This window comes from Petromyzon marinus, chromosome 21 (genome assembly GCF_048934315.1).
Source record: "Petromyzon marinus isolate PM22_M1 ecotype Great Lakes invasive population chromosome 21, UKy_Petmar_22M1.pri1.0, whole genome shotgun sequence".
NCBI classification, from domain to species: Eukaryota; Metazoa; Chordata; class Hyperoartia; order Petromyzontiformes; family Petromyzontidae; genus Petromyzon; species Petromyzon marinus.
The window spans coordinates 6,399,295-6,423,455 of NC_133687.1; the positions used below are offsets into that span (position 1 = coordinate 6,399,295).

General features: G+C 49.3%; 1 protein-coding gene across 3 annotated transcripts; it reads left to right on the top strand.

Annotated features, from left to right (window-relative positions):
- Positions 1 to 6,759: 6,759 nt before the first annotated feature.
- LOC116937626 (uncharacterized) lies at positions 6,760 to 21,296 on the top strand. Of its 3 annotated transcripts, none has more exons than XM_076068478.1 (9): positions 6,760 to 6,991; positions 10,026 to 10,218; positions 10,764 to 11,901; positions 12,321 to 12,459; positions 13,257 to 13,438; positions 14,569 to 14,728; positions 16,065 to 16,188; positions 17,239 to 18,280; positions 19,461 to 21,296. In XM_076068478.1, the coding sequence occupies exons 3-9, from the start codon at positions 11,326 to 11,328 to the stop codon at positions 19,707 to 19,709; spliced, it is 2,472 nt and encodes an 823-aa protein (XP_075924593.1). In that variant the 5' UTR covers positions 6,760 to 6,991; positions 10,026 to 10,218; positions 10,764 to 11,325; the 3' UTR covers positions 19,710 to 21,296. The 3 variants fall into 3 exon arrangements, with proteins under 3 accessions (XP_075924593.1, XP_075924594.1, XP_075924592.1); XM_076068479.1 differs by having other exon boundaries at positions 10,026 to 10,137; XM_076068477.1 differs by lacking the exon at positions 6,760 to 6,991 and adding an exon at positions 7,047 to 7,401 and having other exon boundaries at positions 10,026 to 11,901.
- The last annotated feature ends 2,865 nt before the right edge of the window (positions 21,297 to 24,161 follow it).

The window sequence follows — 24,161 nt, forward strand, 5'->3', positions numbered from 1 at the left end:
ACGTAGATGGGAAACAATAAGATAATGAAAATATAAAACATAAAAAAAATTATCACGACGTTTCGACTGCAACACAAGCAATCATCATGATCACCTGATGATGATAAAATAATAAATATATAAAACATTAGAATTCTCACGACGTTTCGACTGCAACACAAGCAATCATCATCATCACCTGATGATGATTGCAGTCGAAACGTCGTGAGAATTTTAATGTTTTCTTTTTTTAATGATTTTATTGTTTCCCTTCTACGTGACTTTACCGAAAGAACCAATAATATGAATCCCTGCAGTCAGGAAAGCTTTAAATCAAAACTCAACTAACGATAAGGTCGATGATTCGGATGAATTAAAAGGAGTTGGCTTGAAGCGTTGACAGCTGTTGTTGTTTAAATCGAAAGGAGAGCAAATGCGCTTCGGTGGCAATAGTTGTGGAGTAACTCATGCAGCCAGCTATGGCTCTAGGATTTGGTGTTACGTGTTATTTAAGTAGTTTATTGTAACAAAAAATGCGGTCACAGTCCCTGCGATCACTGTTACGTTGCCATTATGACTTTATTTTTTGGTGATTTCGAAAACGTTTTTTTTGGTTTGGACATGTTTGTTTTGTTGTAGTACGGAGTTAGACTGATGGCCTTAATCTAAGTTTTCTTGTGGTTGTTGTTGTTATTGTTGTTTGACTTGCATCCCACCGGGATGTTTTGCACGCAGCGTTGGTGTACGTTGCCTTTTTTTTCAGGAATATTTTTGCTGGTTTTTTTTGTCATGGATTTTCTGTTTGCACAGTCACAGTCAACACAAAGTCACTTTAAGATGTTGTTCGTCTTTTTTTGTTTGTTTGTTGTGGTTGCACCCGATTCAAGAGCCGAATGGCTCACAGGGCTATAGCAAAATAAATATATAAACTGAAACCGAACTGGGTGTTAGACATTTAACACACGGGCACACGCACACACCCCCCTCCCCCCTTTACCCGATGGTTGAGTCCGTGGGCGCGTGACTTACGAGCAGCTGATCGGTCACGTGACGATGTTTTCGAGCACGCGAGAGAGTGTTGGATTTCAGCGCTACGTATTATTATTAATGTTGTGCGATCCGATTTAAAGCTTTCGTGACTGCAGGGATTCATATTCATGGTTCTTTCGGTAAAGTCACCACGTAGAAGGGAAACAATAAAATAATAAAAAATATAAAACAATACAATTCTCAGCTGATGATGGTTGCTTGCGTTGCAGTCGAAACGTCGTGATAATTTTTTTGTTTTATATTTTTTATTATTTTTCTGTTAACGTCCATATTAGTTACTTTATTATTGTGATCGTTTACCCGCGAAAGCCTCACAGAGCTTCAAGAGTTTTCGCACTCGGCGACGTTTTTGCTGCTATGGGGCTGTCCATAAATGACGTCACGCACCTGGGGGGGGGGGGTCAGACATGTGTGACGACGGGGGGGGGGGTGAGAAATGTGACGTCACATAAATGCGCAACTTTAAATAAATATAGACAACACGTTCTACTTAATTAAATTGACTTTTTAATACATATTTTCTCCTACGACATCAGAGTGCAGCGCCACATTAAATACGCACTACAATGACAATAGTTTAAAGCGATTTGAAGCATGTTTTATTTGGGGGGGGGGCAGAGCTTTGTGACGTCATATTTGAGGGGGGGGTCTGACTTTGTGACGCCGTGTGACGAGTGGGGGCGGGGGGTCAAAAATCGTCCAAAATCGCGTGACGTCATTTATGGACGGCCCCCATATGTGTGTGTGGCTATGAGAGATGTTAACTACCTCGCCTGGTATACAGGAGATCGTGGGTTCGATCCCGACACTGACGCCTGCTACTGTGTATTTGGAGTTTGCGTGTCTCTCTCATCATAATCACGGTGGCTAGGAGATGTTAACTACCTCGCCTGGTATACAGGAGGTCGTGGGTTCCATCCCGACCCTGACGCCTGCTCTATATTTGAAGTCTGCGTGTCTCTCTCATCATAATCACGGTGGCTAGGATATGTTAACTACCTCGCCTGGTATGCAGGAGATCGTGGGTTCGATCCCGACACTGACGCCTGCTACTGTGTATTTGGAGTTTTCGTGTCTCTCTCCCCGTGGTCGCGTGGATTTTTCTCCGTTTCCCTCCACATTTATAAACGTGCGCTTAGAGTATTTGGCTGCTATAAATTGCCACGTGATATGCCACATCGTCATTGAGCTATCCCAAATGAATCATTTGAATCATTTGCAGGCGATGTCTCGGTATTCCCATGCGATTTGCCCACTTCCTGTGCCACTGTGGGTGTAGGTTCAGCTGTGGTTTGACCACTTCCTGTTACACCGTGGGTGTGCGGTTCGCTATGGGAGAAGGAAACCAGAGAACCATGCACAACAGGTGGAGAGAACACACAGACTCCAGTTCATTTATTAGGTATAGCCCTGTGAGCCATGCGGCTCTTGACTCCGGTGCAACCGCACCAAACAAAACATGAACAAACATGAACAAACAACAGACGTGAGAAAATCTTGACTTAAAGCTTTCGTGACTGCAGGAATTCACAGACTCCACACTCGCTTAAAAGCATACTCTCTCGCTCACACACACACACGTCTACCGAAGAGTATGAGAGCATACAAACGCCAATCATTCACACACACAATCACGCCCACACACACACACAATCACACACAAGCACTCAGCATCACACGCAAAATCACACTCATACACACAATTACGCCCACACACACACTCATTCACACACAATCACACGTATAATTAATCACGCACACACAATCACACAATCACAAACAAAGATCCCCCGTATAGCCTTAGGCTGTTGGGGCAAGTGCTGTTCGCGAGCACCTATGTCGGCCTTCATAGGTGCTCGCTAACAGCACTTGCCCCAACAGTCTGTTAAGGCTATTCGGGGCGTCTTTGTCTTTGTTCTGATATATATGTGTCAGCCATCCATCTGACATACGTATTACTCTCCTTGCTGCCATACGCAAGACTAGATCTCACCCTGGATCATCTTTACTGAAGAGTCATCGTGAGCCAACAGACGATTTGGTAAAGAAACACGTGGGGAACACCCTGTCCTGTGTTCTCCACATTTGTATTGCTTCATGAGGATGGAGCGGGTCTCGCACAGACACAGACGACACGAGCGACAGACGGCACGGCAAGTCACGCTAATCGATTAATCGGCACACGCACACACACACACGGTCGAGCATCCACGGCACGCAATTCGACCGACCGAAACCCATCGGCACTCGCGGGCGTCGTAGACGGACGACCAACGGCGCGGCGGGGTAACGTCGCCACGTGGGGGTTGGGGGCCGTTCATAAATGACGTCACGCACCTGGGGGGGGGGGGTCAGACATTTGTGACGATGTGTGAAGAGAGAGAACAGGGGGGGGGGGGGGGGTTTGAGAAATGTGACGTCACATCAAAATGCGCAACTTTAAATAAATATAGACAACACGTTCTACTTAATTAGACTTTTTAATAAATGTTTTCTACCTACAACATCAGAGTGCAGCGCCACATTAAATACGCACTACAATGACAATAGTTTAAAGCGATTTGAAGCATGTTTTATATATTTTTTGGGTGGGGGGGGCAGAGCTTTGTGACGTCATATTTGAGGGGGGGGGGTCTGACTTTTTGTGACGCCGTGTGACGAGGAGAGGGGGGAGGGGTCAAAAATCGTCCAAAATCGCGTGACGTCATTTATGGACGGCTCCTTGAGTCACTCGGCATGCAAACAGAACGCGGGTCGCCCGTCACACCGCCACTTGAACGCGGCAGCTTTAAAGCGGGGTCAGACGCATGCACGCACGCACGTGGCGGAGAGAAACGCACGACGGATCCCACCTCATCCCCTCGCCAACTCCCTTTTGTGACGTCACAATAAACAATCGGAGGTGAAGTCATCGCGCGCCAACAGGGGGAGTGGCGTCGTCACTGAGCTATATGTAGGAGCGCTTTTTATTATTATTATTACACGCTTTCTATTAACTCACTCTGTTGTTGTCGTTGTATCCTCAAATGTTGTAATTCAATTTTAACCCGCTTCCCAATGTGGTATCGACTGCAAACTTGGTATACTTATGTCATACTGATGACAATACTATATTATATCATTAAAAATAAAATATTTCTAAACAATCTTTTTTTTTACGTTATGTTTCGGCTTGGGTCTAATTGTCCCTTACGTTATGGCAAGCTTCGGGGCCACTTCCTGGAGTCGTGGAATTTTGCCATTATGAGTACGGTACATTTCATTAAAGCGTGTTTTAAAAAAGAAAGTGTTTTTAAATATTACTTATAAATTAGCGACCTGGCTATCACAAGTTAAGGCTCAATGAAGTGGCTTATAATGCAGTGGTAGCACATAAGCACAAACAAAACTCAACACGTTCCCTCTCAAAATAACACTTGTGCGGCCTTAAAACTATTATAAAATAATGTGCGATGTATATATAGTGCTTTTGACAAACGTGTTAAGATTAGTTACTATTGTATATACAGTGAGGGAAAAAAGTATTTGATCCCCTGATGATTTTGTACGTTTGCCCACTGACAAAGAAATGATCAGTCTATAATTTTAATGGTAGGTTTATTTGAACAGTGAGAGACAGAATAACAACAAAATCCAGAAGAACGCATGTCAAAAAAATGTTATAAATTGATTTGCATTTTAATGAGGGAAATAAGTATTTGACCCCTCTGCAAAACATGACTTAGTACTTGGTGGCAAAACCCTTGTTGGCAATCACAGAGGTCAGACGTTTCTTGTAGTTGGCCACCAGGTTTGCACACATCTCAAGAGGGATTTAGTCCCACTCCTCTTTGCAGATCTTCTCCAAGTCATTAAGGTTTCGAGGCTGACGTTTGGCAACTCGAACCTTAAGCTCCCTCCACAGATTTTCCATGGGATTAAGGTCTGGAGACTGGCAAGGCTACTCCAGGACCTTAATGTGCTTCTTCTTGAGCCACTCCTTTGTTGCCTTGGCCGTGTGTTTTGGGTCATTGTAATGCTGGAATACCCATCCACTACCCATTTTCAATGCCCTGGCTGAGAGAAGGAGGTTCTCACCCAAGATTTGACGGTACATGGCCCCGTCCATCATCCCTTTGATGCGGTGAAGTTGTCATGTCCCCATAGCAGATAAACACCCCCAAAGCATAATGTTTCCACCTCCATGTTTGACGGTGGGGATGGTGTTCTTGGGGTCATAGGCAGCATTCCTCCTCCTCCAAACACGGCGAGTTGAGTTGATGCCAAAGAGCTCTATTTTGGTCCCATCTGACCACAACACTTTCACCCAGTTGTCCTCTGAATCATTCAGATGTTCATTGGCAAACTTCAGACGGGCATGTATATGTGCTTTCTTGAGCAGGGGGACCTTGCGGGTGCTGCAGGATTTCAGTCCTTCACGGCGTAGTGTGTTACCAATTGTTTTCTCGGTGACTATGGTCCCAGCTGCCTTGAGATCATTGACAAGATCCTCCTGTGTAGTTCTGGGCTGATTCCTCACCGTTCTCATGATCATTGCAACTCCACGAGGTGAGATCTTGCATGGAGCCCCAGGCCGAGGGAGATTGACAGTTCTTTTGTGTTTCTTCCATTTGCGAATAATCGCACCAACTGTTGTCACCTTCTCACCAAGCTGCTTGGCAATGGTCTTGTAGCCCATTCCAGCCTTGTGTAGGTCTACAATCTTGTCCCTGACATCCTTGGAGAGCTCTTTGGTCTTGGCCATGGTGGAGAATTTTGAATCTGATTGATTGATGATTCTGCAGACAGGTGTCTTTTATATAGGTAACAAGCTGAGATTAGGAGCACTCCCTTTAAGAGTGTGCTCCTAATCTCAGCTTGTTACCTGTATAAAAGACACCTGGGAGCCAGAAATCGTTCTCATTGAGAGGGGGTCAAATACTTATTTCCCTCATTAAAATGCAAATCAATTTATAACATTTTTGACGTGCGTTTTAATGGATTTAGTTGTTGTTATTCTGTCTCTCACTGTTCAAATAAACCTACCATTAAAATTATAGACTGGTCATTTCTTTGTCAGTGGGCAAACGTACAAACATCAGCAGGGGATCAAATACTTTTTTTCCCTCACTGTAAGTATACGTGTACAGTATTGTACAGTATACACTTGACCTGCTGCCATATATATGTTAGCAGATCATGTTTTAGTTTGCATGCTCAACACAAAGTACCACGTGTGGTTTAATGCATTCCTATATACGTGGCTTTACCGAAAGACCCAAATAATCCTAACATCACCATCCTATTCATATTCTTGGTTCTTTCGGTAAAGTCACCACGTAGAAGGGAAACAATAAAATAATAAAATATATATAAAATAAAATTATCATGACGTTTCGACTGCAACACAAGCAATCATCATCAGGTGTGAAAACCACAGCAAGAAAATTTGAAAAAAAAAATGTATTCCTGTGGTTTTCACACCTGATGATGATTGCTTGTGTTGCAGTCGAAACGTCGTGAGAATTGTATTGTTTTATATTTTTATTATTTTATTGTTACCCTTCTAACGTGGTGACTTTACCGAAAGAACCAAGAATGTGAATCCCTGCAGTCACGAAAGCTTTAAATCAAAATCACCATCCGCTTTCCTCCCTACGCAAGATGGCGACCGAAGTGCGTCACCGACTGTGACGTCACCAAATAAATGCGCGCGGTGGGCGCGGTGATTGTCCTCCCCCCACCCCACCACCCTACCCCGGGCGCGGCCGCTTCACCTCCCGAGTGTGTCCGTGCACCCGCGCGGCCACCGCCATCGTTCCGCGGGCTCGCGAAAATAAGTCCACTCCTTATCCGCCGTCAAAATCCTCTCCCGCGGACCCCACAAACCCTGCCCGCGCCCGTCAGATGTTTGCCGGAACGATCGTCGACTTCTTTTTTTATTTTATTAAAATCGAAAGTTATTTTATGTTTTACTCCAGAGGTGAGGAGATGTCGATCACCGCCACCCCCCCCACCCACCACCGCGATCGATTCTAATCGCGATTGGGGCTTAACGATAGAGATCGATTATTCGCGTCGCGAGTCCGGTCACGTCCGTGTCGCCTTTCTATCTGCTCGTCCGTCTGCCTCAGCTCGGTTGTTGTTTCCCCGCCGCCTCATCCTCCTCTTCATCATCCTCTCCATCCTCATCATCCTCATCATCATCCTCCTCATCATCATCCTCCTCATCATCCTCCTTATCATCCTCCTCCATCTCATCATCTCCTCATCATCATATCATCTCATCATCATCTCATCATCATCTCATCATCATCATCATCTCCTCATCATCATCATCCTCCTCAATCCTCATCCTCCTCCTCCTTGACTTGACGTGAGAGGAACCGTTTCGTAAGTCGAACTTCATCGCGCGGGGGAGCGGTCGGATCGATGTGTGGGGTGGGGGTGGGGGTGCTGTCGACGCGTGATTATCGATTATCGATAACGAGGTCGATGGTGGGGAATGACTCACGGCTGTCAACCCAGACGGGTTAATCATTCCCCTTATTCTTGTAGCAGGGGCATTGCGCTTTGCAGGTCCAGACGGCGTGCAGCCGTTTCAATGCAAGCTGCGTGTTTGTGTTTCTCCCATGCGGTGGTGGTGGTGGTGGCACTTTGCGGGATGAACGTTGAGATTTATAAGGGGCACGGGGTGACCCAATAAGCTCTGAATTTGGTCTGTGACAAGGTCGGGCACTGATCATGGGGTTGACAGCTATGGAATGAGTAGCTTTTGTTTTTTTTTAAAAGAAATAATTCGCTGGTCATGTCGCCAACCGCGTTGTGCCGCTTTAAACCCCCGCGGGTAAAGGCCCCTCCGAGCTACGTAGATATTTTTCAGAAGCGACCTGGCCACAAATGATAGCTCAACGAAGTGGCTTATCATGTTTCATTTCAGTTTTCAGTTTCATTTATTTGGTATGGCCCCGTGAGCCATTCGGCTCTGGCGTCGGGGGCAGCCGCAGCAAACAAAAGCATTAACACGAAAACATCTTAAAGCTTAACAGAAAAATCCAGGAAAAAAAAATCAGCAAAAAATGTCAAGCGTCAGCCAAATGCGCTTCAACGCGTGGATGTTGATTCTAAATGTGGAGGGAAAAAACCGGAAGACCCCGGAGAAAAATCCCAAGCGACCGTGGAGAAAAAAAATTCAAACTTCACATATACAGCAGCAGGCGTTAAGGGTCGGGATCGAACAGCGTGACCTCCTGTATACCAGGCGAGGTCGTCAACATCTCGCCATCTACACACAACGTGGTTGGGGGCTTTTTGGTGGCTGTAAAAAAAAAATTGGCTTAGCGGATTCTTGCGTCTCGCAACCTGTCAAATCGGGATTAGCAATTAAGGACGAGGGCAGGCATCAGAATACGTGAACCCGGTCAGAAGGAGATCAGTTCAGTTTATTTCGGTTTAGCCCTGTGAGCCATTCGGCTCTTGAATCGGGTGCAACCACAACAAACAAAAAAACAAAAACACGAACAAGAAAAACATCTTAAAGTGACTATATGTGACTGTGAGATGGGGTGAACACGCGAGTTAAAATGGTGCAAGCTTGGGGGGTGGGGGATGCCTTAAGTTGGCGCACTGTCTTGTTACCACCGTTGTGTACGACTGAGTTTCGGTTTTCAATGTTTTGAAATTTCAAATCCAATTGCGGGTCTTTTATCGGATTATTTCCGTTACATTCTAATGAAAATAAAAATCTTCTTGCCAACAATAGTGACGTTGCCCAAAGCCACTTGACACCACGTGTGGCAGGACAATCGTGAAAGTGACGCCATTATTAAATTAACTGATGGTTTTTTAGATCAATACAATTTTTTTGGGGTATCATCCTAAATTTGCTGTCTGGGCCTAACTTTCGCATTTCGTGAATTAATCCAAAATTTGGGAGTATGTCCCTGCCTTGATTCACATCCATGGTGTCCCTCCAGTTCTTGGTGGTGAGATATTAACTACCTCGCCTGGTATACAGGAGGTAGTGGGTTCTATCCCGATCCTGACGCCTGCTGTATATTTGGAGTTTGTCTCTGGATCCTCTGGGTTTTCCCTCCACATTTAGAAACATGCAAGTGAGAGTCATTGGCTGCTATACATTTCCACGTGATAAGCCACTTTCTTGAGCTATCATTTGTGGCCAGGTCGCTTCTGAAAAAGAGGTAAAAGCTCAGTGGGCCTTACCTGGTCAAATAAAAATTGTAAATAGTTATTCCCATCCTGAAATAAGACCCAAATTGGACCCCAACATCTCCACACCCGGCAGTAAAAAAACGGTTACAGCACAGTTAGTCGATTGGTGTGGTTTACTCCCACCTCTGCCAACACGTCTGGCTGATATGGAAGAGTAGGCCAAATACAGTCTAGAGGGGCTCTAGAGCTTTCTCCAGTGGAGGCTTTTCTGCTGTTCGTGGCAGGAGCAAGCAATTGCATCACTTTACCTCTGTGAAGCTTTACTACAGGAGTCCCGAGAGAATGTTTCTTTGCCCTGTCACTTGATTTAGGAAGCTGGGGATATAATTACTTTAAACATATTATGTGCTGTGGTCTGTGTTCAACTAATCACCTTAGGTTTGGCATCATACTCTGGAGGTTGACTTGTCATTCCTCTGTGGTCAATGGAGTGAGCACCATTTTGTGTGGGAAGTCAACGGTGGTCATTGACTTTTCACCACTGGCTTAGGGCCTGCCGCCAGTGCCGAGAAGTGATGCAGCTCTATTGCCAAAGCAAGTGTAGGGGCTTCTGGTCTTGCAATGGAGTTTAAATCCGGTAACAGAGTTGACTCGGCCTTGTTATCACCACTGTGGGCATCATCCCTCTGGTTCGAGTAGAACGGACACCACCGAATGGATGGAATTAATGCATGGTGCTTGCGTTTAAATCAGGATAGGCTGGGATCCTTTCCAAAAAAATGTTTGCAGATCGACGTGAATATTTGACCGACGGGAGCGATTTGCCACCGGTTCTCGCATTGCAGAATGTGCGGACGAGGAGCAGCGATCGTAGCGGAGTGGCACGGGGTGGGCCCGGTGACACGGTGACGGGGGCCGACGGGGCGACGGGGGCACCCCCAGGGACAGCGGCTTGTGGTAGTGACGTTCGGGAGCGGTTTCCCGTTGCGTCTCCACAGTGCACCACCTTGAGCAACACGATGTTTGCGACCCAACAAAGTAGGAAACCTACCTTTTCAATCTTACGTTTTCGCCAAACGTCAAATATTTGGCAACCGAAAATTTAAACAAATTATTTGGCGATGCTGCCGCCACTGCTGCTGCATTGGCATCGCTGAACAAGCACAATTAAATAAACATTCAACACAGTCAATAATACTGACCGTCAAAAGAAAAAGTGTATAATCAATCTAAATTAACATTTTATTAGTTGATTTGATATCTTGCTTCTCTCCCCCTCAAATATAACATCTTGAAAGTCCCGCTCTTTAACGTTCGCGTGAATTGTGGTTTTTCTAATAATTTTTCTATCACGTTATCAAAGTGTTTGTAGATTCCTTTTGTGACTCATCTACAATCGCTATTCGAAAATGTTGAAGACATTTAACCGTTAATAAAGATGTCTAAAATTTAATAATTGCAATAATTTAAATGGCATTTGTATACAAATGCATATACAACATGTAATTGTTTTAAACAGCACGTACTTTTGATTAAATTGAAATTTTATTTGAAATATCTTGGCGTAATTTTTTTTCTTCCAGATGCAACTTTCTCAATTTCCTTTATTTGATGGAATCTTAACCCAATATTTAATCAAATTAGTTAAATTGCATTTACGATGTATCAGCCTCTTCAATGGACATACTCCATTTAAATATAATAATCAATAGCAACCCACAACAGAACACTAGCAGCAGCAACATTGGTTGCAGCGATACCAACAACATCACTGACAACAGCAGCAGCAGCATCGTCAACATTGACAATTGCATCTTCGGCAGTATCGCTGCAGCATCAGCGGCGGTGAATGCAACAGAAGTGGCAGCAGCAGCACCATCCGCCGCCAATGCAACAGCAGAACTGTAACGGCAGCGATATCAGCAACTGCAGCAGCATTCGTCGTCATCATCGTCAGCATCAACAAGTCGGACCGGCATCGCAAACGGCAACAGTACTTTTAGCCACAAAAAAATATCAGTTACCGTCGACGGCATTGACCCCATTAACAAGCAGCAGCCTAATGTCCAATCGTTAACCGCAATAGAAGCGGTGACGTCAAGGGAAACGTTCGCTGCGACGTCAGCCGCACCTCCGTTGTCCTCGATGGTACGAGGGAGAGGAGCGACAACGATGTCGGGGGAGGGGGTGCGGGGGATGAGCGTGGAGATGCTCGCGTCCATGCTGGAGAGGGCGGTTCTTGGTGGCAAGGCGGACCCAAGCGGCCGCAGTTGTGGCGGCGGGGGCGGCGGCGCTTGCGAATGCGGCGACGTTGGCGGCGCCGGCATCGCTGACGACAACAGTAGCGGAGTTGACTTTTTTGGTGTGGGTGGCGGCGATGAACCCATTGCTGCCTACGGCGTTTTCGGCGGTGCCGGTGGTGGCGGCGGCGGCGGCGGCGACGATCCTGCTGCTGACGGCATTGAAAGTCCCGCTGACGTTGCCGATGGTCATGCCGAACACGTTGCCAATCACGAAAATAGCGTCGCTGGAAATTGCGGCAGTGGCCCTGTCGTGCCAACCCTTCTCGTAATCGACGGGCGAACGTTCGCCGAGTTCAACAGCTGCCACGTGCGGTCGGCGCTCAACGTGTGCTGCTCCAAGCTGGTGCAGCGGCGGCTGCAGCAGGACAAGGTGTCCGTGTTGGAGCTCGTGCAGCACGCGGCAACAAGCGGGTCTCAGGTGCGCTAACGGAGCTTTCGCGCTCCCCTTGTGTTGAATAACTCTTCGTGCCTATGGATGCACGGTCGCTCTTGTCTCCTCCGAGTGCAGGGGGTCGGCAATCAGAGTAACTAGGAGAGAGACTACTTTTTTAGAATTTGGTCAAACAAGACCTCAATATTTCAAGAGCCGCAATGCAAGTGGCGAATACGAGGCGGTGTGGTGCTCAATGAATAACGTCACGAAGCGGTCCTTAATGAGCCGCATGCTGCTCTGGAGCCGCAGGTTGCCGGCCCCTGCTTGGAAGTGTAAAAAAACTGAATGAAGTTAAGACTTTTTTAAATGGCTGCCCGCAAGGGGGCAGCCAAAGAGCCGCAGCTTGCCGACCCCTGTCCTGGTGGGTGCGCAGAGTTGGCCGAGCGGTGTTTGTGGTCACGCAGGTGGAGGCCGGTGGGCCCGTCGTGGTGGTGGTGTACGACCAGCGCTCGCCATCCGCTGCATCGCTGCCGCCCCACGGCTTCGTGTCCGTGCTGCTGGGGAAGCTCCGTCGGACGTTCTCCGACGTCTACCTCCTCGATGGTGAGAATCCCCCTCTTCCCCCCCCCCCACCCCCCAAATCCAATCAAACCATTTACTGCATTCCGTACTCGTGCCATTCTAAAAGGGCAAGGCAGTCTGTGGAGTAACCCGATCTGCAATGTGGCGACGTGCTGGTGTGATGTTGCCGTGCGATCTCATTGGGCCATTTGGAGCTGGGTCCAAAAAAAACAAATGGGGGCCGGTGAGGAAGAATATGTGGGGCTGCCGAATATGGGGACTTAACGCTCACTGAGAGCGTAAATAAGCAACGAAGCGTGCACATTAGACCGGCCCACCGGCCCCTGAATGGACCGGCCCACCGGGCATTTGCTCTAAGGACTGCTGCCCTTTGGCCAGTCCAGGCCTGGTTGTGCTTCACAGGCTCAGACTGCAGTCGCTTCACACCAAGGGCCGATGATTGCTTTGTGTTCTCACAGTTTAGTGATTTGCGGGTAATTTTTGTTAACTTTGCGGGTGGATTTTGGGTTATTCTCTCGCTGTGGGTTCGGTTGCTTGCAAGACAAGCGCCATGAATGGGAGGCCTGGAATCGCCCACAAGGTGGCAGTCATGTCCACGTGGGCAAGTCAACAGTGGTGATCCTGTGGATTGCCTCCCTCCACCATAGGAATTCAGATTATCCATCATGGGGAGACAAAGGCGGCCGGGCGTGGTGTTCGCCACCCACCACCCTCCCTTGTGTGCCGTGCCGGCCTTCGCTAACAGCACTTACCCCAACAGTCTGTTAAGGCTATACGGGGGGGGATCTTTGTCTTTGTTGTGCGCTGCATGCGTGCAGGTGGATTTGCTGCATTTCAGCTGCTGTTCCCGCAGCTGTGCGAGAACGCTAGCCGTGTGGACACTCGCACGCCACCTCTTGCGCTGCCCGTGTCCAGCCCTTCCCTGCATCTTCGCGACACTGGTCCTACCTGCATCTTGCCCTACCTCTACCTAGGCTCTCAGCGTGACGTCCTTAACAAGGCAAGTGGCTGCAGCCGAAGTCATGAATGTAAACGAGACAGACCTCTGGAGCACCTTGGTTAGGAATCCTGCCTTGGTGTCGGAGATATCCTGACATATTTGGTCGTTGGCTGTGTTGGGTGGAGTCGGGTTTGCGACACACATATTACTTACGCGACATGACGCATTAAATCAAATATGAATCGAAGTGTTGGTCGGGAATGCCTGCATGTTAGATAACTTATGTAAGAATATTTATTTATACTGCAGGAATCCGATGAGCTATAAAGCTCTTTTTCATAGATATTAAGTAGGGGCACCTTGTAAGAACGTTACAACAACAAAGAGTACAAAAACATGATAGTAGCTACAAGTACAAGAACAGTAAACAAATCACCCAAACACAACTAAAACGAAACCATCCCCATCCTACCCGGCAAAGCCCACTGAGGTATTCACTTATTTTCAGAAGCGACCTGGCCACAAATGGTAGCTCAACAAAGTAGCCCATCATTTGGACATTTATAGCGCCAAAATAATCTAAATAATCTCAATGCATGTTTCTAAAAGCAGAGAGAAAAACCGGAGGACCTGGAGAAAAAATCCTCGATACCACAGGGAGAACATGCAAGCTCCAAATATGGAGCAGTCGGGGGTCGGGATCGAACCCCCGACCTCCCGCATACTGGGCGAGGTAGTTAACATCACACCACTGTTGCCCAATTGTTGACGATAAGAGTTACGCTGCATCTATCTCCCCAAAACCTGAGTGTGCACAGGGCCATATGTATTTGTGTGTGCCTTGGTATGCACACAAAGGGAAGCGGTCACTACGAACCCGGCCACCCGAGTTCAATTCCCGCCCACAGGGGACACCATTGACGAATAATCTGAACCGACGTTGGGCCTCCCCCAGATCGACTCGGCCTTAAACGAACACCTTGTGCGGTGTACCAACGTCAGCATAGTGGAGACAATGTCAGCTGAGCATGGTCCTGGCCATCCACCTGCCTTCGTGTGGCATGCCGGTCTTAATAAGTGCTCGAAAACAGCAGCACTTTGCCCCAGCGGTCTTATAAAGGCTATACGGGTGGGGGGCGGTTCTTTGTCTTTGTGCGCAACCCCTCTTCCCCCCTGGATGCTCACCGTAGGAGGTGATGCTGCAGAGCGGCATCACGCACGTGCTGAACGCGAGCGTTGGCTGCCCGCGACCGGACTTCATCCCCGAGGGGAACTTTCTGCGCGTGCCGGTGCACGACAGCTACTGCGAGAAGATCCTGCCCTGGCTCGATTGCACGGCAAACTTCATCGGTGAGCGCTTGACCCACATCTCACCTTCCCTACTAAAAAAAAATTACCCTTAGTGCGGCTCGGCTGGATGGCATATCTCATGCGCCACAGTGGCTAGGAGATGTTAACTACCTTGCTTGGTATACAGGAGGTTGTGGTTTCGATCCTGGCCCTGATTCCTGCTGTATATTTGGAGTTTGTGTGTCTCTCTCTCTCTCTCGTCATCATCACGGTGGCTAGGAGATGTTAACTACCTCGCCTGGTATACAGGAGGTTGTGGTTTCGATCCCGGCCCTGATGCCTGATGTATATTTGGAGTTTGCGTGTCCCTCTCATCGCGTGGTTTTTCTCTCTGGGTCCTCCAGTTCTCCCCTCCACATGTGTGCGTATAGAGTGTTTCGCTGCTATACATTTCTACATGATAAGCCACTCTGTTGGGCTATCATTATGGCCAGGTCGCTGCTGAACAAGAGCTATATAGCTCAGTGGGCCTTAACTGGTAACATAAAAATAGTTTAGATTTAGTTAAAATGTCATGGCCGTTCTGTAGGTCCCGGCTGCCTAGTGCTTTTCAGCGGTGACTCGCGTACGCACAGCCTCAATCCTAGTCGGTGTCAGAGTCTGAATCGGAATACAGTGGTACCTCGGAACACGTCGTTAATTCATTCCAGAAGGTAGGACTTATACCGAAAATTACGTATACCAAACACATTTTTCCCATAAGAAATAAAGGAAATAATCCGTGAAATGATATTTTACATGGCATATTATACATATAATGTGGTTGTATAACATAATGTAGACACTACTTATTACTAAACTGCATACGTTAAAATAAATGCATAAATACATTTCAATAAATTGAAATAAAACAAAATTTTACATCCCTTTACCTCGCTGAGAGGAGTTGATAGCACCACGAGGATGGTGGTGAGGAAGGGGAGGAGGAGGACACTGAGGAGCGGTGCTTTGTTTGAGTCGTGAACGGGGTCTACGCGGGTACGCGGTGACTCATCCCGACCCATACAAGTTCTAGCAAGCGAGGCGTCGTATCCCAAGCAAGACGTCCTATCCCAAGACATTTTTTTTTCTCGTCAAAACACGACGTATACCAAATTCGACGTATTCCAAAGCGGTCGCATACCGAGAGATGACTGTATTTATTTGTACTGGAGAAATCCAGAGCGTTACAGAGCGTTACAGCAACAAACAATACGAAAACACGCTAAGAGTGCGAAGTATACGAAATGGAAACAAATCGCTTAAAAAAAAATATATGCGTGTGCGTGTGTCTGCGTGCCTGGCTGCCCCTCCCTCCCTCCCTCCCCCCACCACACCACCCGCTGTGCGCTCTTAGAGGGCGTGCGTGCACGCGGGAGCCGCGTGCTGGTCCACTGCCTCGCCGGGATATCGCGCTCGGCCACCGTTGCGATCGCGTACGTCATGCGCTGCAAGCGCCTCTCATCGGACGACGCCTACAGGTCCCGCCGACTCACCCGCTCGCTCCGCCCCCCTCCCACCCTCACCCCCTTCCCTACATACCCCCCTCCACTCGCTCACCAATCCGTTTATCACTCACCTGATGGCTGGCTCACTCGCCCACGCTGTTACTCGTTGATGACGAGCATCGCGTGGGTTGAAGACATGGAGGGAAAATAGGTGGGTATTGTAACTTCTCTGGCTGGTAACTTTTTGTAAGCGTTACTTTTATGCAGGCGTCGATTTTTGGTTTGTTTGCTCCGTGATATTTATCGCGGCATGTCTTGGGTAAAATGAGATTGGGGAAGAGCGTGGTACGTGGTTGGCAGGTTCAGGCGGCGGTTAACGGCACTAGCAACAAGTTTCAGCGGGCACCAGACATTTGCGTATGGTTATAAACAAGCAACTGTTCATCTTTGCATGGAAAAAGGAACAGGAAAGGGAATATAGAATCAGAATCTTTGTTTAGACTGGAGGAATCCGATAAGCCATGAAGTTATTTTTCACAGATGTCCAGTAGGGGCACGGGGTCAGAAGGTTATAACAACAAACAGTACAAAAACACGACAGGAGTGCAGAGCATAGAAAAGATAAACAAGTTACTAAATACAAATAAAAAAAAGTGTATCGGTACAAATTGTATAAGTACATCAATTCTGAGAGAGTGAAAGGGAAATAAAGAGGAAACACTATGGATTAGGAACGGACAAAAACAGGACTGGTGGGTTAGGAGAGATGAGGATGGGGAAGACGAGGCTGGGCAAGGGCCTCGACGCTGTCTGGAGCGGCGTGTCTTCACAGGGGGTAGGGGAGAGGGATTCAGATTAGAAGTGGCCACACACAAGTCACACGACGTACGGCGAGGCTCGAGCCGATTTAGACAAATAAATGTACGTGTAAGCATCCGCCCCTCTCCATTCAGCGTATCTTGAGCGCCTTCCAGCAGCAAACTCGCTGTCCTGTTATGTTCAGTTTGGCGCAGGGAGGAAGATTCTCGGCTCGTCACACATCGAAAGGAGCTGACGCTCGGTGCTCTGTATGTGTGTGTGTAGGTTTGTAAAGGAGAAGCGCCCATCGATTTCTCCCAACTTCAACTTCCTGGGGCAGCTGCTGGAGTACGAGCGTGAGCTGGGCACAAACCTCCACGGCCAGCAGCAGCAGCAACAGCACCAGCAGCAGCAAGTACATCAACAGCAGCAACAGCAACATTCCTCACACACATTGCACGGAACACAATTTCAGCATTATCTACAACTGCACCAGCACCAGCAGCAGCAACAGAAACTCCACGGGCAGTTGCGGCAGCAAACGTCGCTCCAGACGCAGCTGCCGCACAGCGGGCAAAGCCCATTGCTTTGTCAACAGCAGCATCAGCAGAAGTCGGACCAAGAACCACGGTCAGCAGCGTCGACTTCGACTTGGCCAGGGCAGCTCGGTCAGCGGCCGGGCACGCCGGGCGCCTCGACGGCGACGGCACGGGGGGGCGACGCGGACGCTGCAGGCGAAGGCGCCGCTCCGTGCTCACGATGCGAGTGGGGCGGGGAGGGGCAGCCAGCAGCGGCGGGGGCGGCGGCCCTCTGCCTCGACATCCACTTGCCCGTGACCCCCTCGACATTTGCGCAGCTGCAGCCGCAGAAGCGAAAGCAGCCGAAGGCGAAGCATTTCTCGCCGGTCATGGAGAACCCGGATTCGCCACTGGAGAGGACAGAGGGCGACGAGCCCGGCGCGGACACGCGCGTGAGCGCGCAGCCACTGATGGGCATGGGCACGGAAGCGCCGACGGGCGCGTGGGTGAAGAGACAAGCGGGCGCGCACGCGGGCAAGCGGATGGAAGCGAACGAGCGAACGCGAGACTCCGCGGAGCCCCGGCTGCCGAGCGCCCCGATCCAGAGGAGCTGCAGCGTGGAGGACTACCTCGCCACGGGGCTGCTGCTGGGTATCACGTCCGGCGCGCACGGACAGCCGTGCCTCCACCAACATTTCCTCCAGCACCGCTACTACTACCGCCAGCTCGGCCTGTGGGCCCACGCGCCGTCCGTGCCCTCGCTGACTGGGCCGTGGGATCCCAAAGTGGAGCTCCGCCGGACGGACAAGGTGCGCATGTGTGTTAGCGCGTAGCCTTTGTAAAGAACAGTGTTGACCGCATTCCGATTCCTAACTCTGACCACAACCATAGCCTTCAATATTCTAACTAACTATTTTTATTTTACTAGGTAAGGCCCACTGAGCTATATAATACCTATTTTTTAGAAGCAACCTGGCCACAAATGATAGCTCAACGACGTGGCTTACTTTCACGTGGAAATTTATGGCAGCCAAATACGCTAAATGCGTGATGTTGATTCTAAATGTGGAGGCAAAAACTGGAGGACCTGGAGAAAAATCCACGCGACCACAGGGAGAGACACACGCAAACTCCAAATATACAGGCGTCAGGGTCGGTATCGAACCGACAACCTCCTGCATAATATAACTTGCACACCACCGATAGTTCACGTACAGACTCAAGGGTCTCCTCCTCTCATCTGCTTGTGACTGACTTTCACCGTGAACCTGGTTTTTACCAGACTGACACGTGTTGTCGACCGCCTATGCATTCCAATCATTGTGCTGAGCACGGTGGCTAGGACCACTCGCGGTTCATTGTTTTGGGAGGCTGGTGTTGGTGGATGGAACAGAGATTCGTGTTTGTGTCGCACACCTGCCGCTAGGAAAGAGAGAGAGATTCCCGTCAGGAGAAATGCAGCTAGTCGGCTGCTGAACTGTGTTGACTTTTGAGTGTCATCCCCTTGTACGCGTGGCTTCTCTCCGCTCAGGTTTCCTCCCACGCGTCAACGTACTCGGTAAGGGGTCGGGGAAACCTCACCGGGAGATTTTGTGAGGCCTCTTCTGTGGGTTAAACGATATTAGCAGGTCACACCCAATTGACGGGGGGGAAGTGTTTGCCCAGTGGTTAGTGCACTGGTCTAAGCGCCCAGCAATCCGAGTTTGAGTCTCGGCGATGGGAAAAGATACCTAAATTGGGCCTGGGTCCCAAGTTCACCAAACCTGCACTGACCAGCATGATGAAGCTTGGTTAAAACAACCATGATTTTCACACACAACATCGGGACAGTGGCTTGACGAAGGGGCTTAAATTATTTCGTAGTTACCTAAACCGTAACCCCGAATACGAACCCTAACACGAATGCTTAACCATAGCCAGGGTCAAACCATGACATCTGTACCGCAACACCGCGCGTCCCCTTGTCCCCTCCCCCCCCCCCCCTTGCAGGCTTTGGACGGCCGTGGATCGCGCCGAAGCTGGCACGAGGAGACCCTCCTGGAGAAGCAGCGGCTTGCCCGGCGCAGCTGCCAGATGGAGTTTGAGGGCTCGGCGTGCCTCTTCCTCGCCGCCGCCTCTTCCTCGACCTCCTCCTCCTCTACCTCCGCCCCCAGCTCCACCTCGCCGCTTTCCGCGCACGACCCTATGCCCAAGCGCGCCAGCTTTTCCGGCAGCGCCGAGCTCGTCCAGGTGTCCTGAGGTTGGCGTCGGCTAAACTTTTCGTCCGCCCGTTTTCCCGCCCGTGTCGGTTCCCGATTGGCCGCGCACCGTCGATAAAATATGCGTTTTAGCGGGATGCTTGGCCCCGATCACCCCGCCGGCCTTCAGCTTCTCCCTCCTGCAAATCCTGCTCGCGAAGTGGCGAGCGGACGGACTTGAAGCGTCCACGCGGGAGCGGCCGTCGATCAGCCTGAGAACCTCGCAGCGACGGTTGGAGAGGATCCACACGTTGCCTTACTGCATTGGGGGGCTGACCATCCTTGAATTCATTTGCGTATCCCGAGATTTAATAGCTGTGCCGTGACCGCAACGGTTGCCTTTGCACAAAAAACTCTGCTTGTACGGATGGAACGTCACGGGATCGGAGATTACGTTTTTTCGGAATTAGCCACTTGCTCTGAGCATCTAGCGATCGTTTGCTTTGTCTGTTCTGCACCGTCGTTTTGCGTGCCCCTGTGGGGATGGGGGGGTGGAAAGGGGGGCGCTCTTCGGCTGCGTGTGGCTGCGTGTGACCGCGTGTGGCTGCGTGTGACCGCGTGTGGCTGCGTGTGGCTGCGCCTGGCTGCGTGCGGCTGTGTGCAGCTGCGTGTGGCTGTGTGCGGCTGCGTGCGGCTGCGTGTGACTGCGTGTGACCGCATGTGGCTGCGTGTGGCTGCGTGTGGCTGCGTGTGACTGCGTGTGGCTGCGTGTGGCTGCGTGTGACTGCGTGTGACCGCGTGTGGCTGCGTGTGGCTGCGTGTGGCTGCGTGTGACTGCGTGTGGCTGCGTGCGGCTGCGTTTGCGGCTGCGTGTGGCTGCGTGTGGCTGCGTTTGGCTGCGTGTGGCTGCGTGTGACTGCGTGTGGCTGCGTGTGTGGCTGCGTTTGCTGCTCTCCTGCACCGACCTCGACCGTTGCCCGAATTTCTATGGCGGTGGAGGCTCCTCCAAGAGCCATCCCGGTGCGTCTTAACATCACTGTCACTCTCCGACCTTGATATCTCGAGTAACTTGTCCATTGACTGGGCTGTCGGTGGTTTGTTTAGCGACGCACCATTATGTAAACGTGGGCAAATAAGGCGGTGTGTGCGTGTATGCGTGTGTGCGCGAGTGTGATCGGTAGCTCTGCATCCACGTAACAGCATTTGATATGAACGGAATGTCCCGTTATTTTACGGTGAGGTTTTAGGCTGTACCATATTTAACCTGTGTCGTATTAGTTGTTGGGTTTTTATTTGTGTTTGCAGAGCTGCTGAATTTGCAATGCTGTAACTTTCTAAGCCCGTTTCCCCCCCTGCTATTTTGTTGTCGATAGTTTAACCATGCGAAGAAATGGGCAGTTTTAACAACTGTAGTGACATGAATATGGATGTAATTTCGGTAACCGGTATACACTTTAAATGCTGGAGATTGAGAGATATACTTGCGAGTGTGTGATGGATGTTGGGATGTGGAGCACATCTCTGGGACTTTCTCATAAAGATGCGAGTGACCCTTTTGTTTTCCGACTGCGTAATGCGACGTGGAAGATCCCTGTCACTCACCCTTCGACATTGAGATTTAAAATAAAACATGTCAACTCGCTGCGGACACGTGCAAGTCACGGTTGAGATTTTTGGATAACGTCAAAAAAGCCTGCGCGTGAAAACAATACAGTAAACCCTTGTTAATTCGACACATATGGGGCTCTGGCCTTGTCGAAATACCCAATATCCCGAATTATGTACAATGGTACTCGCCAGTGCCTCCTGCCCCAATTAAAAACAATTCTAAATTTGTTTTCCAAACGCTTCACACACCATACGCATTGACACACATCCTGCATCAATTCTATCCAACACTTTGGATTTGTCTCGCAGACTAAGGGATTTATGCTTTGGTCCCTTTCTATTACTTCTTGATATCGGTGTAGACGACATTTCTGCGAGGGTTGTTGGGCTTGCACAGAGTGCGCAAACAGTGTAAAGTCCAAAGCGACGTATCTGCACCGCCACTCACCACGTGCGCCACCACTGGAGCGAGTCGTTATATTTGTCGTGGCATACGGCGTCGCTCCACGTTCATGCCGAAATTGGAATTCGGCTCGTCGCCAATTGCTAATCCTGTACACCGAAAGCGCAGCCGTGCCTAATTATCCCCAATTACAGATGATCATACACCGAAATAACGAGGTTTTACTGTATAGATATGTTTCACCGCTGACCACTGTTTGTACCCACGGCGATGATACGCGCTTCCGCGTACGTTTACACCACAACGCATTTGTCGCGCGAGAACTTTCGTGGCGCGCGAGGGCACGTCAGGGCCCCGTGTGATGCCGCGCTGATTGGCATGGTTAAGCTATACGGGGCTCCAAGCAGCACCATCTGTCGGTGACCCCTTGGATTTAAATCAACGCGGGATGTGAGCTGATTTTTTTATTATTTCTGCAGCGGAGATTTAATTACTGTACTGTGAAAATTGTGTCTGGACTTGTGCCCCCCCCCTCTCCCCACCCAGCCCCTGACATGCCGCACATGTCAGCGATCCAACCGATGGGTAACTTTTTTTTTAAACTTTATTAAATAATAATTAGCAATAATATTAATATAAATCCGTCAGCTGGTGTCCTTGTCATTTTTAACGGAGTAGGGAAGGGAAACTAAACTAAACTCTCTATTTTAACAGGTAAGGCCCCAATGAGCTAGAGAGCTCTTTTTCAGAAGCGACCTTGCCACAAATGATAGCTCAAAGAAGTGGCTTATCACGTGGAAATTTGGAGGGTAAACGCGGAGGCCACCGAAAAAAAATCCTCGCGACCACGGGCAGAAAGAGTGAGCAAAACTCCAACTATACAGCAGGCATCAGGGTCGGGATCGAATCCACGACCTCTGCATACCAGGCGAGCTAATTAACATCTCACCACCGGCGTCTTTATAGCTCATCGGATTCCTCCAGTATAAATATTCTGATTCCAACACACGCACGCGCACACATAGTTCCACCGACCAGAACAACCCCCCCCGCCCAAACTCCTGAGTGCGCGTGTCACCGATGCCGTTGTCAGACAATCGCCGAGATAAATGCGTGAGGAGCAGATGGTGCCCATTGTGGGTTCGGGGGGGGGGGGCTGTGGGGGGCGGGGGATTGAAGTCACAATCAAGAGGCACGGCCCCAAACTTTCTCTTATTGATGCGCGAACGTTAAGGGGGGGAGGGGAGGTGGTGTTGGGAGGAGGAGAAAGGGAGAGAAAGACAGAGAGATAGGGGTGTCGAGTGATAGGAGGAGGTGGGGGGGGTGTGCAAGATGGTGACAGACAAAGGGAGCAAGGAGAGTGAAAGAGCGCACAGAGAGAGACAGAGATGGGGGAGAGGGGCTCTTATTGTGTGTCGAGGGGGGCAGGGGGGACTAAGTAATGGCACGTGAAGGCCCCTTGTCCTGCGTGCCACTAAATACCATGACGACGCATTCAGGGCACTTTTGGTTGTCGTTGTTGTTTACAGGACCATGTGTTCGCCACTGAATAGTCCTGGCACTGCGCGCACGGACGCACGCACGCGTTGTGCGTTTAAGAGTATTCGGCTGCTGCTATAAATGACCCAGAGTGTTTGCTTGTCTTGCACCAATGCTGCTGCTGCTGTTGGAATAATGCACTCCCAGAAGAAGGTCGTGCGTGTGGCTAATGGATCGTGTAAGAAATATTGCTGCTTTTTTATCGTTTTCTAATATCTCACCACGGCGGTGAGATGTTAACTACCTCGCCTGGTTTACAGGAGGTTGTGGGTTCGATCCTGACGCCTGTATATTTGGAGTTCGCGGTGTCTCTTTCCCTGTGGTCGCATGTATTTTTAATCGGGTCCTCCGGTTTTTCCCTCCACTTTTAGAATCAACGTGGGCTTGGAGTATATGGCTGCTATTACATTTCCACGTGATAAGCCACATACGGAACCATACATTGGCACTAAGACCCATAGGCTCACACTAAGACCCATAGACTCACACTGAGACCCACTGACTCACATAGAGACCCACGAACTCGCATAGAGACATATGGGCTCACATAGAGACCTACAGACTCGCACTGAGACCCACTGACTCGCATAGAGACCCACGAACTCACATAGAGACATACAGTGAGGGAAAAAAGTATTTGATCCCCTGCTGACTTTGTACGTTTGCCCACTGACGAAGAAATGATCAGTCTATAATTTTAATGGTAGGTTTATTTGAACAATGAGAGACAGAATAACAACAAAATCCAGAAAAACGTATGTCAAAAATGTTATAAATTGATTTGCATTGTAATGAGGGAAATAAGTATTTGACCCCTCTGCAAAACATGACTTAGTACTTGGTGGCAAAATCCTTGTTGGCAATCACAGAGGGCAGACGTTTCTTGAAGTTGGCCACCAGGTTTGCACACATCTCAGGAGGAATTTTGTCCCACTCCTCTTTGCAGATCTTCTCCAAGTCATT